The following is an 18,483-nucleotide window of genomic DNA, read 5'->3' on the forward strand; positions in this document are numbered from 1 at the left end:
AATAATATTCAAATTGTTTGTTTGACACACATATAGAATAAAACAAGCATGCATACAATAAAATGTTTGAATTTTGTTTTCAGGTGTGTTTTTAATCTTTAAGGTGGTTTGGTGTAGTATTATGCTTATGTTCGTGTGTATTTCCAAGACTTAGAAATTACTCAAGGAATGGAGTGGATGTGGTGTGAAGTGTGCTAAATTAAGCATGATTTTGGTTGTTTTTGCATTTAGTTTGATGATTGGTTGTTCTTGGATGCCTAGAGAAACTGAACAGAGAAAATGGAGTTTAAAATGTGAGTTAAAAATATTGGACAATAGGGTCGCGACGCTTGTAAGTAGAGTCACGGCGCATGCAAAGTTAAAGAGGTTGCTAAATACTGGAAATGGAACTGTCGCAGCAGCAAAGAAGACGGAGGCTAAAGAAATCTGGGCAACTGGAGACGGGCCGTGACGCTTGATTGCTAGGCCGCGGTGCTTGAGTCCGTACAACGTACGAAAATCCTATTTTTATGAAGGCAAAATGTCTTTTCACAGGGAATCACTAGGGTTATTATAAAAACATATTTATGAGCGATTCAAATCACTTCTAGCTGTTGGAGAACAAGAGGAACTTGGAGATCAAGATTGGGTAATTCATCAAGAGTTGTTCTTCTTTTCTTCTTTAATTTCTTTTTCTATGTTATTTTTTTGAATCAATGGATATTATGAATTCAATTATGAACTAACTTTATTTTCTAGGATTTTAATGTAGTCTCTTGATACTTTATTATTAGTTAATGCAATTTCTATGATTTCCTCTTCTTCCTTGTGATCTATTTAATTTGTGCTTAATGAATGTAAATAATTTGATGTCATTGTTTGCATTACTTATGAATTTAAGTCAAAATATGAAAGGTGAGATTTAAATATGCTATAGTTAAATAGACATAGATTTTGATATAGGACGAGAGTACCTATATGGTTTGTGTAGCTCTTAGGATTTCTATTCTCAATTGCCTTATGTTTGGAATTTATCACAGAGATGTAGAAGATTCGCATATAGGTTGAGAGATTTGTATATCCTAATAAGAATATAGATTGTATCAGTAAATCCATTATCACAATAAGAGAAAGAATAGTGAAATTGTATTGATGAAATAATAGAGTGGATAGATGATGAAATTAAATACCCTAGGTTTTCATCCATTGAATTAATTTTTCCTTTATTTGTTTTTGTTATTTGCTAATTGTTAGTTTTGTCAATTCTTGTTTCTGTTCTTCATTTGTTGAATGTATTTAGAGAAAAAAAATACATTTGGCTGTGGGTATTAACTCTCATGGTTTCTTGCTGCTTCTTGACAGATTTTGACTGGAGTTTTGTCATTGCAATGTATTTTTGAGCTTCAAAATAGGTATGAATTACTAAAATATGGTTTTGATGATAATTTTTTTATTTTTCTATTTTTTTTATTATTCCAAATTTTATAATTAAAATTATTAATATTTTATTAACTTTTCTAATTATTTGTTTATTTTGTTAGGTTAAATAATGTGATAAAAATTTGATTTATTATAAATATATATATATATGTGTGTATATTAGTAAATTTTAGAAATTGTGACAATAGATAAATTTATTTTTTAAATATTTGAAAAAATAAATAGCTTGAAGATGATCAAAGTGTTGTTCATTAGTTTCTTTAACTAGTTTGATTTTTTATTTATTTATTGGTTTGATAATTAATTATGTAGTTTACTAATTATGTAAGTAATGTTTTAGTAGGGTCGTTAATTGAGTGGTGAACTTTGTTGTTCATTTCGGATGAATTGAAGAGTAATATTGAAGGTCAGTTATTTTTTATTTATATTTATATTACTACAAGATTTATGTATAAAGATAAGGCTAATTAAATCATGCATATTGGATTTAGTGAAAGTTATGTTTGAAAATTAGTGAAGAAGGCTCTGAGAAATTTGCGTGCTGTGGTGATATAAGGATGGATTCATTTATGCTTGATTATTGTGTTTGTTTGTGTTGTTTTTATAGGAAATTATGAAATTGCGGTATGCTATAGAAACAGAGGATACTCTGCCGAATTTTTTAAAAAATTTATAAGACTAGAACCTAATAATGATGGATTCATTTATGCTTGATTATTGTGTTTGTTTGTGTTGTTTTTATAGGAAATTTTGAAATTGTGGTATGCTATAGAAACAGAGGATACTCTGCCAAATTTTTTAAAAAAAATTATAAGACTAGAACCTAATAATGATGGATTAATCTATGCTTGATTATTGTGTTTGTTTGTATTGGTTTTATAGGTAATTATGAAATTACGTTATGCTATAGAAACAGAGGAAACTCTGTTGAATTTTTTAAAAATTTTATAAGACTAGAACCTAATATAAGTTTTTTTCTAACTTATTAGGAATTTAATATTGTTATCAGTATGGATAAATCATGGATGCTTGAGAGGAGAGAAACATCACAATTTCAAGATGGATTCAACAAATTTTTAGAGTTTTGCCTAAAGAATTATAGTGATCCACAAAAAATTCGTTGTCCTTGTATCGATTGTGGTAATGGAGTAAAGGGGAATATTACCATGATAAAGGATCATGTATTTTGTCGGGGATTTGATATAAGTTATAGTAAATGGTATTCGCATGGAGAATTATTAAATGATGACCCATATCCATTAGGTAGGCGAGGTGTAGATGATTTTGAGAGTAATGATTTTGATGATCATCCTATAGAATTGCTTGATGAAGCACAAGAAGAGTTTTTTCATAATCCAGAAAAATTTGATAGTATAGTTAGAGATGCAGATAGACAATTGTTCAGTGATTGCAATAAACTAAGATTGCCAACAATGGTTAAATTTTATAACATAAAAGCAGAAAATGGAGTTAGTGATAAGTGTTTTAGTCAATTTTTAGTTGCTTTCAAGGAGATTTTGTCGCTAGAAAATTGTTTTCCAGAGTCTACATATGAATTAAAGAAAACATTAAGTTTGATAGGGTTGAAGTATGAGAATATTCATGCATGTTCGAATGATTGTATTTTATATCGTAAGGAGTATGCAGACATGGACACTTTCCCAGAATTTGGTTTATCACGGTACAAACCTAACAAAAGTAATGAGATTAGGAAACTCATTCCTCAAAAAGTGCTATGGTACTTACCTTTGATTTCGCGGCTGTAGCGATTATATCGAAGTGCAGAACACTCTAAGAACTTAATATGGCACGAGACTGGACGAGTGAAAGATGGTAAACTCCGACATCTTGCAGATTCACAGGCCTGGAAGAAGGTAGATTATATCAATCCAGAATTCAAAAATGAACCAAGACATCTTCGTCTCAGTTTAGCTGCTGATGGAGTAAACCCGCATAGATCTCTTAGTAGTAGGCATAGTTCATGGCCTGTCTTCCTGGTTATGTACAATCTTCCTCCTTGGTTGGTCATGAAAAGAAAGTTTATGATGCTTTCATTAATGATTTCAGGCCCAAAACAACCAGGACACGATATCGATGTTTATTTGGCACCATTAATTGATGATTTGAAAGAGTTGTATGAAAATGGTGTTGAGACATATGATGGTTTTAAAAAAGAAGTTTTTAATTTGAAAGCGGTGTTGTTATGGACTGTTAATGATTTTCCAGCATATGGTAACCTATCAGGTTTGAGCACAAAAGGTTACCAAGCTTGTCCAATTTGTTGCACCAACACAAGGGCCCGTCGCTTGTCAAATGGATGCAAAATGTGTTATGTGGGTCATAGACGATATTTGCATTTAAGTCATCCCGACAGAAATAAAGAAAAAGCATTTGACGGTACTGTGGAATGAGGCCTTGCTCCTTTGCCATTTTCAGGTGAGCAAATTCTTAAGGAAGTAGAAAAAGTTAACTTTAGTTATGGGAAGAAGAATAAAAACAAAAAAGTCAATGGATGTTTTCAAAGAAAATTAATTTTCTTTCAACTTCCTTACTGGAAAAATTTACTCGTTAGACATTGCTTGGATGTCATGCACACAGAAAAAAATGTATGTGAAAGTATAATCAGTACATTACTTGATATCCCAGGTAAAACCAAAGATGGTTTGTCTAGTCGTTTAGATCTTGTTGAGATGTTTATAAGACACCGCTTGGCACCTGAAGAAAAAGGTAAACACACATATTTGCTTCCTGCTTGTTTTACATTGTCTAAAGAAGAGAAGCAAGCCGTATGTCAATCATTGGAAGAGATGAAAGTGCCTGATGGTTATTCATCGAATGTTCAAAACTTGGTGTCTATGCAAGATTTGAAGTTAATTGGAATGAAATCACAAGAATGTCATATATTAATGCAACAATTACTTCCAATTGCCATTCGGTCAGTTTTACCAAAAATAGTTCGAGATAGTGTGACAAGTGTGTGCATCTTCTTAAATCAACTATGCGGAAAAGAATTGGAAATGAAGAAGTTGAATGCATTGCATGATGAAATATTTGAAACTTTATGCAAGCTTGAAAAATATTTTCCACCATCTTTTTTTGACATCATGATACATTTGATGGTCCATTTAGTAAGAGAAGCGAAGTTGTGTGGGCCAATTTGGGCGAGATGGATGTATCCATTTGAAAGGAATATGAAGGTGTTGAAAGGATATGTACGTAATCACCATCGCCTTGAAGCTTGTATGATTGAGTGTTATTTAGCAGAAGAAGCTGTGGAATTTTGTTCAGAGTACATGGTTGGAATCGACACAATCGGAATTAGCAAACCACGGAATAACTCAGATGGAGTTGATAGAGGATTACGAGGGAAAGGAACACTAGTGACCATATCTCGTGCAGAATTAGATCAAGCTCATTTAGTTGTGTTGGAAAACAATCCTGAGGTTCAACCATATATAAAGTAAGTTATAAATTTAATAAACATTATGCTCATTTTTATGTATAATTGAAATTTTAATGTTGTACTTTGTATTTGTAGTGAGCACATGGAGTTATTACAATCAATGATTCCAAACAAGGTTAAAAATAAACAAAAATGGATTTTAGATGAGCATCATTAAACATTTAGTCGATGGTTGAAAAATACTATTCTAGCAAGGTTGGGAGAAGAAAACCATGGAGTGTCAACAGAGTTAAAATGCATATCATTTGGATCAAGTGTTCATGTAATAAAGCACCATGCTTACATTGTTGGAGGAAAAAGATTTCACACAAAGTCAAGAGATGATGCTCGAATGGTTCAAAATAGTGGAGTAAGTATTGTTGCAGAAGCAATGCATTTCGCTAGTGCAAAAGACAATAATCCAATAGTTGGTACTATGACATATTATGGGGTTATTGAAGAAATATGGGAGCTTGATTATTCCTTATTTCAAATTCCCCTTCTCAAGTGTTCTTGGGTGGAAAACAATGTTGGGGTTAGAATTGATGAACTTGGATTCACTTTGGTTGATTTAAGTAAGAAAGGTCACAAGAATGATCCTTTCATCATGGCTACCTAAGCAAAACAAGTGTTTTACATAACTGATCTTGCTGATGATAAATGGTCAGTTGTTTTACGAACCCCGGAAATGCAGTTTATAGAAGATGAAAATGACGAAGAAAATGATGATTTGTTTCATGATAATATTATTGTTGGGCAACCAATACATGAGCAAGTTGAGCAAATCCATGATTTCAATGAAGATGATGATGATGATGATGGGGAATACATTAGAAATGATATTAGAGATGGAATATGGGTAGATTGTGAATCAGCCAAGAAAAGAAAAAGAGAAAGAAAATGTGTTCAGTGAGTAATGTATTCATTTTTATGTTAAATATGTATTTATTTATGTCATAATTGTAACGTTAATTATTGTTTATGTGCAGATGACAAATTCTGAAGGGGAGAACACACCAAATAGGCGAGGCCCAACAAAGAAGAACAATATCAATAATAAAAAAGCTAAGGGAATAAAGAGAAATATTAAGTTTAATGATAAAGGTCAACCTATAGGGAAAGCATATAGCGAGATGCAATCGTACCTTGGACTTAAAACTAGGAGAACAGTCTCTCTCAATTATAAGGATTGGAGACAAGTCCCACAAGAATTAAAGAATAGAATATGGGAGGATGTATATGTAAGAAAATATTTTAATTACTTTAATATATTGATAATTTTCATGAATTACTTTGTATTTCATTAATCATTTTCTTTCTATTTCAGGGTGGCTTTAACATTCCAAAAAATTGGAAACCATAATTAATTAAATGTATGAGAAGAATGATGAGAGATTTTAAGACCAACATCACTAGTGACTACATCTACCCTTTGGCAAAAGACGGTCTGATAGATGAACTCCAAATCCTTCCTAAGAAATATCCAGAACTTGACCTAGAAGATTGGAGGACCTTTGGTAGCCACCGTTTATCTCCTGAGTTTATGGTACTATTATGTATATCTATTACATATATGATTTATTAGTTTTGAATATTAATAATTGCTTAAAAATTTACCGTTACTTATTTTATGTAGGCTTTGCGGGAAGCACAACGTGAAAGAGCTCTCAAATATACTTCGAGGCATCGTACATCTCATAGAGGGCTTGCTAATGTTAGAGAGGACTTGGTAAGTAATTCACATCACTATTTTACAACTGTCAACCTGTTATGAAGAATATTGTACTCACCAACTTTAATTAATTGTTGTATGTTGTAGAAAAATGAACTAGGTGTGGCAAATGTAGAATGGTACCAGGTTTGGATAAGAGCATGAGAAAAGAAGAAGGTTCTTGTCACAGATTTGGACAAACAAATTGAAGAAAGAATTGTAAGTGGTTTCAAGCAAGTATTTTAAAGTAATGTAGGAATGATAAAGTCCTTATAAGTTACTAATATAAGCGATCACTGGTTTGTTTGACAGAATGAGGTGAAAGAAAAAGTTAGTAGTGGATAAATCATTACAAAGGGTCGGAATGACATATTAACGCAAGCTTTAGGGACACCTGAGCACCCAGGCCGTGTTAGAGCACTTGGGTATGATATTATTTTTTATTTGTTGCATTTAACTTCATTCTACAATATTTTAGTTTTTAAATAATTGGGTTGATTATTTGTGAAGATTTCGTCCGTCTTTGGTCATTTGTGAAGATTTCGTCCGTCTTTGGAAGAAAACAAAAATTAGAAAAAGAAATGGTTGATGTTGTTAGTAAGAAAGATGTAGAAATTGCGAGGCTCAAAGCAGAACTTAAAGCTTTAGAGGAGGAAAGAGCTAAACAAGCAGGTGGGATAGGTGATATGGATGAACACGACAACGATGATGAGCAGAATGACGAAGAATATCACACACCGTACATGCAAGATGACACACCGTACATGCAGAATGATGAAGAATATCACACACCGTACATGCAGGATGTGTTACTTTCTTTAGATAATTTTCATAATGTGGTGGCAGATGGTGTTATCATTGATGGGGTGGGTCCACTGACTATTCATGGTGTTCAACTGACAGACAAATACGCGAGGGTGCGAGTCACCAAAATGTTACAAGAGGATGCTGAAATCCCATGTTCTGTTGGGGAGATACGCTATGTTCGAGATACCTATGACGTATTCATTCCTTGGCCAAAAGAATTAGTTATGACTGATTAGGTATAAACGAATTCTTTAATTTGTTACCTATTAAAATATTTGTTGGTCCATTATTTTAATATTATTTTTACTTGATGTTGCGTAGGGTTCTCTAAAAAAGAAACCTCCTATATGAAAAAGCCCATCCAAGGATAAGACGAACCGTAATTCTCTGACTAGCCCACATCTGTCATCAGCTGGGTCTCACGTCAATCCAGAAAACACTCTGACCGAAGGCCAACCATTTGCCGATCACATCATGAATCGCATCCATGTTGGCCTTCAGTTTTATGGTGAGAGAATTTTGCAGAGTTAAGAGAATAAACACAGTCGTCTCAATTTCAGTGGACCCATCATTCATGAATCGTGAGTCAATCTTTATAACTTCAGAGGATGTGGAACAAGTTGCTACTTTGCATATGATTGGAGGCTCAGCAATGATATTCGGATTAAGGTATCCTTTCAACTAATTCTTTGAAATGATATGAAATTTAGAATTGTTATGAGTAATGCTCTGTAATCTGTTGCAAATTTTCATAGTAAATTGAATGTTTACAGGTTTGGGTAGTCTTATTTATAGGGGAAGCTCTGCCGAACTTTTTCAAAAATATTTAACACTTAATAAAATTTTGCAGATGCATTTGGGAGTCCCTATTTCCAAATCAGCGTGTCTTTTACAAGTTTTTTGACATTGAGCGTCTTAGCATTAATAATGTTAACGATGTAGAACGATCAACCATTGACTTGGCAAATTGGTTGATGACCATGGATAGAGTTTGTCAACTATACTTTATACCTTGGAACATACGGTAAGAAATACTATAAACTTTTCTTATTTTATTATTCATATATTAAAAATTTAATTATTTTATTTAGCACGCTTATCACTTTAGGGAACATTGGATGTTGGTGATTGCTATGCCAAAAGGAAAAATCGTGTTCTTAGATCCACTGAAAGCACACAAACGTGTTGAAGAAATTAATTCAGTGATAATGAGGTAAGTTTTAAATTTTTAAAAATATTTCTTAATATGCAACAACTATTACATGTTACTACATTTTAATAACTTTTGTTAATTTTATTTTTAAATAGTGTATATTATAAGGCTTATTCCAATGAATTACTCGGCATCCTACAAAGATATTCAATGTTTCATGTCCAAGACAACCACAAAGTCATGAATGTAGTTTTTATGTGTTGAAGTACATTAGAGATCTTGTACGGGCATCAAATGCAATCAAACCTTAAAAGAAAAAGTAAGTTCATTTTTTATAACTTATTTTTGTATCAATAATCTATAAAATTAATAAATATAAATTAATTTTATATGCAATATTGTGATTCTAAAATAATTTTATAGATTATCAATACTAAAATAAGTTATAAATTAATTTATATTTATTAATTTTACAGTTTGATGGGAAGAAATAATATTGTGAGATTGCAGACGTTTTGCCAATCCAACATGAATGGTTAGGTCGATTGATGACATACATTTATTAGTAAGCCTATTTTGTTTATAAGTTCGTTTAGTTGTAAGTTTAGTTTTATGTAAATGTATTAATGTTAATGCTAGCTATGTTACTTAAGTACTTGTGTTTTATATACTTATGTATGACATTTTTAATTAATGAAAGTTAGCATATTTTCATTCAAAAAAAAAATTCTTAACCAATTCCAATTGTAAAAATATATAACTATAAATTCATATAATTAGACCGTTGAAAAAAAATTAGGCCAAAAAATATATACATATAATTATACCATTTAAATAAAATTAGGCCAATATATATATATATAAATAGAATTGGGTTATTTAAAAATAATCAGAAGTAATTATTAAAACAAAGAGACACTTTCTACTTCGGCTTTTAGGTAAAAACCGAAGTAAAAAGTGCCCAGGATGGATGCGTGCCCTACTTTCTACTTCGGTTATTATGTGAAAACCGAAGTAGAAAGTGGAGATTCTACTTCAGTTTTTAACTACTTTTTACTTCGCTTCGAACTACTGCGGTTGCGAATTTTAGCAAAAACCGAAGTAAATCAAGCTTAAAAACCGAAGTAAAAACCATTTTTTCTTGTAGTGAATCTTGGTCTATACCTCTTTTCTATTATCATTCAACTTTGATCTAGAGCACTTACACACAAGGCAATTACTAGCATCGACAAACTTATTCCTGAACCAAATGCAATCATTTGAGTATGTATATATCTTTTCATACTCCTTGCTCAATGAACGCAATATCTTTTTTACCTCACAAGTATTATTAGGCATTGGAGATATTGTTATTTTCAGCAAAAACTCATCTCAGGAAAGAAAGTAATTGAGAAAACTAGACCACATGAAAAGAACATACATTGAATCCACTCAACTACCTGAACATGAATATGAATGTCGGTCTATCTAGAATTTTCTTATGACTTTAGTCTAAAGAAGAAAAGAAAATAAAAAAGTACTGCAGTATGTTGAATTTTCAAAGAAATCATAAGATATAATATAATAATGTAGGCAAAACATCATCATCATTTATAGACAAGCAATAGTAAATTGGATAAAGAATAATGTTATAAAATCAAATTTGGATTGCATTTTTCTTTCTTTCTATTTTCATCATACCAAGTAAAAGATGTTTGATGGAGACAATTGGTAAATAGATATATAGTCAATATATTATCATGGCATTGTTTCATTTGATCTAGTCAATACATACATATATATATATAATTATATGTATGTATATGTGTGTCCAATTCTAATTTGTTGCAAGTTAATAAAAAGACAAAAACAAATTAGTTATTAGTTTTTGTCTTTCTCCATTTAATTATATTACTCAGTCTTTGTTAATAACATTAATACCTAGTATACATGACATGTGCGTCAAATTTCAAATTTGTGCGTCATCAAATTTGTATAAATATGTAGAACATTTAATTTTCACTTAATTCTTATCGACACTCTAATGGAAGAAAATGTTTATTTATTAGTTTTTTCGGCTAAAACATGTTTATTTATTAGTTGATAGTGTATTTTATAGATATATTTAAGAATAAATAGTATTTTTATCTTCCAAACTACAAGCACTATATGATTGTATCCCTGAATGATTGATTTGTAACATTAAAAATTTTCAAGAATTATGTATTTTATTGAAATATGATACTTTTATTAGATTTCATCCTAAGTGACTAATAGATTAATGATGTGACATTTTGTCTATTGATGTGATACTGCCATGTGTAGAATAATCAATTTTGCCATGTCTTAAAAGAAATTAATTAGTTTTAATGAAAATGGTACAATTTGCTAGTGGTCAAAATTTAGAGGGTAAAATTACTCATTATTCTACATATGACAGTGTCACATCAACAAATAAAATATCACATTATCAATCTGTTAGCCACTTATGACAAAATTTAACAGAAGTCCTATATTTTAGTAATGTGTACAGTTCGGAGAGAATTTTCAATATTGAGAACCATTCAGAGCTACAATCATATAGTGATCGTAGTTGAGTACAAAAATATTATTTATTCTATATTTAAATACACGTCAGAAATCCACCGTAGAATCATTCTAGATAGAATTTACTTTTAACTTTTCATGATCTGCGTTCATATTATAATGATGAGCTAATATCAATTTTTTCTAGTTAATATACAATATAATAATAATAATAATAATAATAATAATAATAATAATAATAATAATAATATATTTATACATATAGCCAGCCGGCGGCTCAGGTATTAAAATGGTAAATATTTAGAGTTTTACTAGCTAGAAATATATTTTTTAAGGGTTTATATTTTTTTTTGGATTCTGTGTTTATTTTATTATTTATTTGGACTCTGTCTTTTGACAAATTATTTTTTAGATTATATGTTTTGTAAAATAGTTAAAATAGAACCCTAAACCCAATTTTGGTTAATGTTTTTTCAACTAAAATCATAAATAATTTACCAAACTAACAATTCAGAACAAAAATAAAATCATACTGCTTAAAACCTGTGTTGTTATATTCAATTTTTTCTTCATTAAAATTGAGTTAGGGTTCTATTTTAACTAATTTACAAAATATAGGATCCAAAAAGTAATTTGTCAAAATACATGATCCAAACAGGTAATAAAAAAAAATACAGAATTAAAAAAAGTATAAACCTTTTTTTAACCATCTGTTCCTAGTTTAAGTATAAAAACAAAGTAAGAAAAGAAAGATATGATATTAAAAATAGTCTAATTAATGAACTATCAAACTCGGCCAAAGCAAACATGCAGGGTAGGTACTGGAAATTTCAAAATATACAATAACTAATTAGAAAATTTTAAGTAAAAATATATTATGTAATTAATTTTATTGTTGTGAATATATATTTTCATATTATTTTTATCGATATATGTATATAGCAAATAGCAATAATTAAAATTTATCTTTTTTAAAAAAACTAATAAAAAACTGGGCGCGGCCCTCTACGCTCCCTTGTATGCATGTAAATGTAATTAATGACGTGAGAGGCGAAATAGCAATGTAATGTATATATATATATATAATAAATTTTTTGAAGACGTACGATATAAAATGTAACCGTGAATAATTATTTATACAAAAAAAATTATAATTTATTAATAAACTAGCTATGTGATAAACATACATATAACTAATTCATCTTGTTGTCTGTAAGGCAACCTACGCGTTTGGAATCCACCATCTTTTTACACCTTTAGTTATATGTGTATAAATATATAGGAGAATTCTTTTTCTGGACTTCACTTTAAACTCTATTGGTAGAGTTATCAGTGTTCTCGACTCGTGAATAATTTTTGATGCGATTTTTTTTTATGACCGTCATATTGTAGCTATTTAAAATATATTGCAAATTTCTAGAAAATTCTGAATAGTTTATAATACCGAAAATTAAGTTCAAATATGTTGATACACGCGTGACTAATTTTTTTTTATGTGAGTGGAAAACAACATGTTTGAACCTAGTTTTCGAGTCGAGAAACACTTAGAATCCTACCGGTAGGACTTAAAGTGAAACCCTTATAAAAGAATTGTACTAAATAAATATATATTACTTTGCTTTTACCCCATATTGACCAACTCAACATTCAAATTAATTACCTAAAAGTAGTATAAGATATGTCATGATGATAATCGATTGGTTATAATTAACATGTTTTTCTTTGCATTGTGTAGAATATAATTAAATTTTAATGAGCAATCTTCCAAAAAATCTACCTGCCCCAACGATTTTTGTAAACCTAATAATCCAATTAACAATTATATAATAGAACCCAAGGATTTAAATGTTATAATTATATATTAATTGGTGACCATAAGGTGTGGACTCTTGACTCCTAAATCCTAATTATGGTCCACCAATATCAATAAAATAAAATAAACTTTTTTTTACGTTGAATGTTGAGCTCGTCAATGAGTAAAAAGCAAAAACTTTATGTTAGTTGAGCATGAATAATATTGCAGAATTCCAGTAATAATTAAACAATCTATTTAATTTATAAAGGAAAAAACAAGTGGGTGGACTTGTCAACATATTTACATATATTGAGTCCACGTACGTAAGACATCGAAAGAAGGTTTGGCTTATAAATAGATGAGATTGCTTGCCCTCAAATATATCTCTGCTAATTCTATATTTGTCTTCATAACTATTGTTGTTTCTGCAAATCCAAACTATTATTCTGGTTATTCTACCCATAAATTACTCTGTTACTCATATAGTGCGGAAGAATATTATCAATTCTTCAAAAGGGTTAGTTTATATACACAGCACTGTTATAAGATATATTGTTATTTTTTGGGGGGCTTATAAATTATAAGACATACATCATAATTTAGCTAGCTGGGGTTAGACAATTTTTTTCTTTCAAGTATATATATATATATCCGTACTTTTATTACTTATATAAGTAGTATGGTTTATTAATATTTGCATGCCTTTACGTTTTATAATTTTTTAATTTTTAGGTGAATTCTTGCATGCGTATATATAAACTACTTAGGGAAAATCAGGATGGTATATGTAACCTGTATAATTAAATATAAATACTGAATCTTCACGAGTGTAGTAATATATAATAATTAATAATAATAATCTTTTAATTGCTTGAATTTGCAGAAAGAAATTATATATATATAAATCAGCAAAAAGAATATAATGGCCGATGAGCAGCCTTCCCAGTTGGCCAATTATGAATGCGGCGTCAAGAAGAATTTAGTGATCATCAGGTAATTATTTAAATATTTATTAGATTTTGTATATATATTTATATAAATTTATAAAATATAGCTAACTAATCATTATTATATTATAAATTAAATTGATTGAATAGTGAGAAAGCCGAAAGCGAAAGCGAGGAAGATGAAACATTTTCTGATGTAACGCTGATCAGGAATGGACAGGATCCCAACGGCTGCTGCTTTGATCCTGTTGAGAGAATTGCCCATGGATTTAAGCACTTTCTCTCAAATAAATTTTAGTAAGAATATATATATATATAACATGTTTATTTATAATTAATATCATTGATGTTAAAAGTAATAATTAAAAAAACAGGTGCCTAAGTGGCTAATTATTTGACGGAATCATTTTGCAGTAAGTATCCATGCTTGTTTAACGAACTTGCCGAATCCCAACATCCTAAGGTATGCACACATAGCCTAATTAGAATTTTTGTTCCCGAAAATAGAAGAAAAATACAAATACACATGCATTATTTTCTTTTTCTTTTTTTGAGATAGAACAAGAAATTTTATTTTGCCTTAATCATACACCATTACATGTACGTCTACATAATTATATATCGATCTTATATTTAACTACTATTAATTAATTCAACAGTTTTTGGTGTTCGCATGCTCTGACTCTCGAGTGAGTCCTTCCCATATCTTAAATTTTCAACCAGGTGAAGCTTTTATGGCCCGTAATATCGGCAACTTGATTCCAATTTTTGACACGGTAATTATTTATTAAAATTTATAATCAAACTTGAAAATATACATATATATATTCTCAATTCAATCTTCATTTACTATCAATTACTTCACTTTTAACCTTTATCATTATTTTAATTATTTTTACAGTTGAAATACTCTGGAGTTGGTTCAATCATTGAATATGCAGTAGAAGAACTTAAGGTAAAATTTTAATTTTTTCTTTTCTTTTTGAATACTATCAAAGTTATGTATCTTACATTCTCTGTGTTTTATTTTTTGGTATCACGTTTTAATTATGGTTAAATTGTTTATAAATTAATATTAAAAATTTAATTAATAGGTGGAGAATATTTTGGTAATTGGACATAGTCGTTGTGGTGGCGTAAAAAGACTTATGTCTTATCCTGAAGATGGTTCTCCTCGTTTGTAAGATTTTTTTTTAATTCGGATCATTTACATGTTGAGGCTAGAATTATTTATATATAATAATAATTTAATTCATGTTAATTTTGATTCAATACTCTAACATGTTGATAAATTCTACAGTGACTTCATTGATGATTGGGTCAATATTGCGCAAGTTGCCAAAGATAAAGTCAAAGCTGAACACAGTGATTTATCATTTGAGGAACAATGTGAAATATGTGCTGAGGTAATAAATCTAAATAATTAACCAAATACAAAAAAAATCATACACTTTATGGTTCCATAATATTGACACAAATTTTATTTTATATACACAAAAATTTGTACAAAACATATGAAAAATAATGTCCTCGTGGTAAAGTTATGAGCAGTTTCAAACGTGCATCATCAATATGAATGTGATTTTGGACATAAAATATATGTATATTTCTTTATTAATTTTAACGTTAAGTTCCAATGATCTTAACAATACTCTAATATATATTATTATTGAATAATTAAATGTGCAGGAAGCGGTGAATCTATCTCTGAAGAATCTACATTCTTATCCATTTGTTAAAAAAGGAGTTGAAGAGAAGAAGATAGCACTTAGGGGTGGATATTACGATTTTGTGAATGGATCTTTCAAGCTTTGGGAACTTGAGTGAATTATTAATTATAATTTCAAACTCCCAATTTCCATTTGATTTTCTCACAACTTATGTTTTCATATATAATTAATGCGTAGTGTGTTTGATCGTTTGTAGTGTGTTACTTAATTAGTTAAGCATCATTTTCCTTATTTATTATCGAAAGTAATAAAGAATTAGGAAAGCAGTTATTCATTGCTTTTCTTTAGTTTGTTTCCTTCTCTAATTGTAATATTCCGTCCAATAAGATTGAAGAAATCTTTCTCAGCTTCATGTTCCCATTGGCTATTATTCTGTTTCTTTAATATTTTTTTTAAATTAATAGTTTAATGTTTTCAATAAACTACTATTTTTTTAATATAAGAATAACAATATCAAGGAAGCGTTGATGTAGAAAAATGAAGAAAATGGCATGATTATTACTAACTTAAAAATTAAAGAGATATCAGATAGGGGGAGAAACAGAGAGTCTAATATACTAAGACAAATAAACAAATAAAAAAGAGACAAGCTATATAAATAATCTTGGGAATTTTACACAGAAAACTGTTTAAAACTGTTTTAAGCAAAAAAAAAACAAAAAACAAAAAACAAAAATACGGTTAGACGGTACTTTTTTCTTTTATACTATTCAAACTTTTTTCATTTTTACGGTATTCACTTCCGGCAGCACCTCAAATCTTCTTAATGATCCATCGATTTTCAAAGCTTTATAGACCGGGATGATGGGGGAGTTTGATCTTGTTTACGTCGGCAACCGTGAGTGCCACCACTAACCGCGACCATGGATGATGAGTCCCAGTTGGAGAACAATCAACAACAATTTCTGGCTGGAGACCCGAAAGGATCCTCTGCGTTTTGTTGGGAGCTTTTTGTTTCTTAATACATATATGGGTTTTCTTCTCTGGAAGTGGTGCGATGCGGCGTTGAAGAAGACAATCACTAGGGTTGTAAACAGAGCGTTGGTGACTTCGGAATCCCCAGAGTACTCCATGACCATGACTCAAACATGAGCACCACACTTGTGATGGGGACTGGGTATTTAGCACCAAAGCTACCCATAACGGAAAGAAGCCACGACGAACTCAGACGTAATCACGTTTAGAGTTCATATACACATTTTAGTATATTTGTTTAGTCTTTTATTATTAGTCTCTTGTTCCATTGAGTCAAATGCTCCATCAAAGGAGTTTTATTTTATATGATCTTTCAAGATTGACTGCGTCTGGGGCTTGCGTCTGGGGCTTTTACAAAATTAAAGACATGGAAGTAAGGAGAAGACTATATGTATATAGTTGAAATCCAATACTGTAATAATATATATATATTTAAACACACAAGCATATATAGAAAATATTATTTTATTTACTTGACAAAACAAAAGGTTTCAATATTGTTTTTGTTGTTTCTAGCAAAGAAAAAAAAATTGTTTTGTTCTTGTTTTTTAGTTTATGTTGAGATGATACAATGTAAAGATTATATTGTTGTGGGGATGTCTTGTTGATTTTAAGTTACTTTTTCAACAATGTATTGTTTAGGTTTAGATTTATGTAATTGTCTAATATCATTTTATTTTTGTGTTATTTTTTAGTTTAGATTTTATGTATAGTTGTTTTTATATTGTCTTTTAGTTGTTTAAGTTTATATATAGTTTGTTGTGTTGTTGTGTTAATGTCTAATTAATGTTTATACTACAAGAAAATAAGGTATTTACCTACATATAGTTTGTTGTGTTGTTGTGTTAATGTCTAATTAATGTTTATACTACAAGAAAATAAGGTATTTACCTACACATTTTTTACTTACACATAATTTTAATATATGTGTAAGTAAAAAATAAGGTATTTACCTACACATTTTTTACTTACACATAACATCGACATGTGTAATTAAGAATTTTTTGTGTTGTTTCTCTGTTTTACTATCATTGATTTTAGTTTGAACTAAGATAATTTTTTGTGTTGTTTATCTGGTTTGCTATCATTTATTTTAGTTTCTATACTTGATTTCTTTCATTGCTTTGTTTGTGAGTCTTGATTGATATTGGGTGAGTCTTTTGTTGATCATTCTCGACATTCAACTACTTTGTTAATGATGTATGATTATTCTTGATCAGGTTTGGTCGAAGAAGAAAACAGAGTCAATCAAAGAGAAAGTAGGGATCAAGAAATGGGTCAGGTTCCACTCCACGACATCACATTCGTAGATGATTTGTGTTAACAACTACCCTGTGGTCAGATTGAGACATGGAGACTGAAGCATTGTGATCCTGACAATGGATGGATAGCCCCAGAGCTTGAGGTGATCTATGTAAGTAGTTCTTTTAACTTTATTTGACTTAAATGACCTTTTGCTTAAAGTTTTTTTTAAAAAAATATTTTTATACTTTTAACCCACTGCCTTTGTGTTAAGGTGATATATATAGGCAAGATAGTTTTCATTATATACCAAAACATGAGTTGTAAAGTGCAATGAGGTTATGAGTGTTGAAAGACAATATGTGTTGAGATAGAGAAAGAGAAGTAAGGAGTTGTACAATAATTTTATATATCTTAAAACATATTTGTTTTTGTGCCCAATTATTATGTGGGAAATATATTTTTATTGATGAACTAGGATAAACTTGGTGTGATATTTTTCTTTATTAAGTTTTTTTTTTCATATTTGATTTCTCTATCATGTATGCTCTGCTGGTTTTGTTGTTTGTTTTTGGGACTATTGTAGGTTCAAGAAATCTCGGTGTTGAGTCAAATTAAAACATTCTTCATAAGTTTAAAATTTAATATTTATAAGTTGTATAATTATATTATGATTTTTGGTAGGATCATATGATGTCTTTACGAAATGACATCCTCCAGAAGTATTGTCTGATAA

The 18,483-nt window shown here is 29.8% G+C and overlaps 1 protein-coding gene across 1 annotated transcript; it reads left to right on the top strand.

The window, feature by feature from the left end:
* The first annotated feature begins 13,243 nt into the window (after positions 1 to 13,243).
* On the top strand, positions 13,244 to 15,888 carry LOC133783101 (carbonic anhydrase 2-like). The gene is made up of 9 exons (XM_062222635.1): positions 13,244 to 13,370; positions 13,737 to 13,846; positions 13,951 to 14,097; positions 14,215 to 14,263; positions 14,460 to 14,576; positions 14,702 to 14,755; positions 14,895 to 14,980; positions 15,101 to 15,206; positions 15,490 to 15,888. The coding sequence occupies exons 2-9, from the start codon at positions 13,776 to 13,778 to the stop codon at positions 15,625 to 15,627; spliced, it is 768 nt and encodes a 255-aa protein (XP_062078619.1). The 5' UTR covers positions 13,244 to 13,370; positions 13,737 to 13,775; the 3' UTR covers positions 15,628 to 15,888.
* Positions 15,889 to 18,483: the final 2,595 nt, after the last annotated feature.

This window comes from Humulus lupulus, chromosome 6 (genome assembly GCF_963169125.1).
Source record: "Humulus lupulus chromosome 6, drHumLupu1.1, whole genome shotgun sequence".
In the NCBI taxonomy this organism is placed as follows: Eukaryota; Viridiplantae; Streptophyta; class Magnoliopsida; order Rosales; family Cannabaceae; genus Humulus; species Humulus lupulus.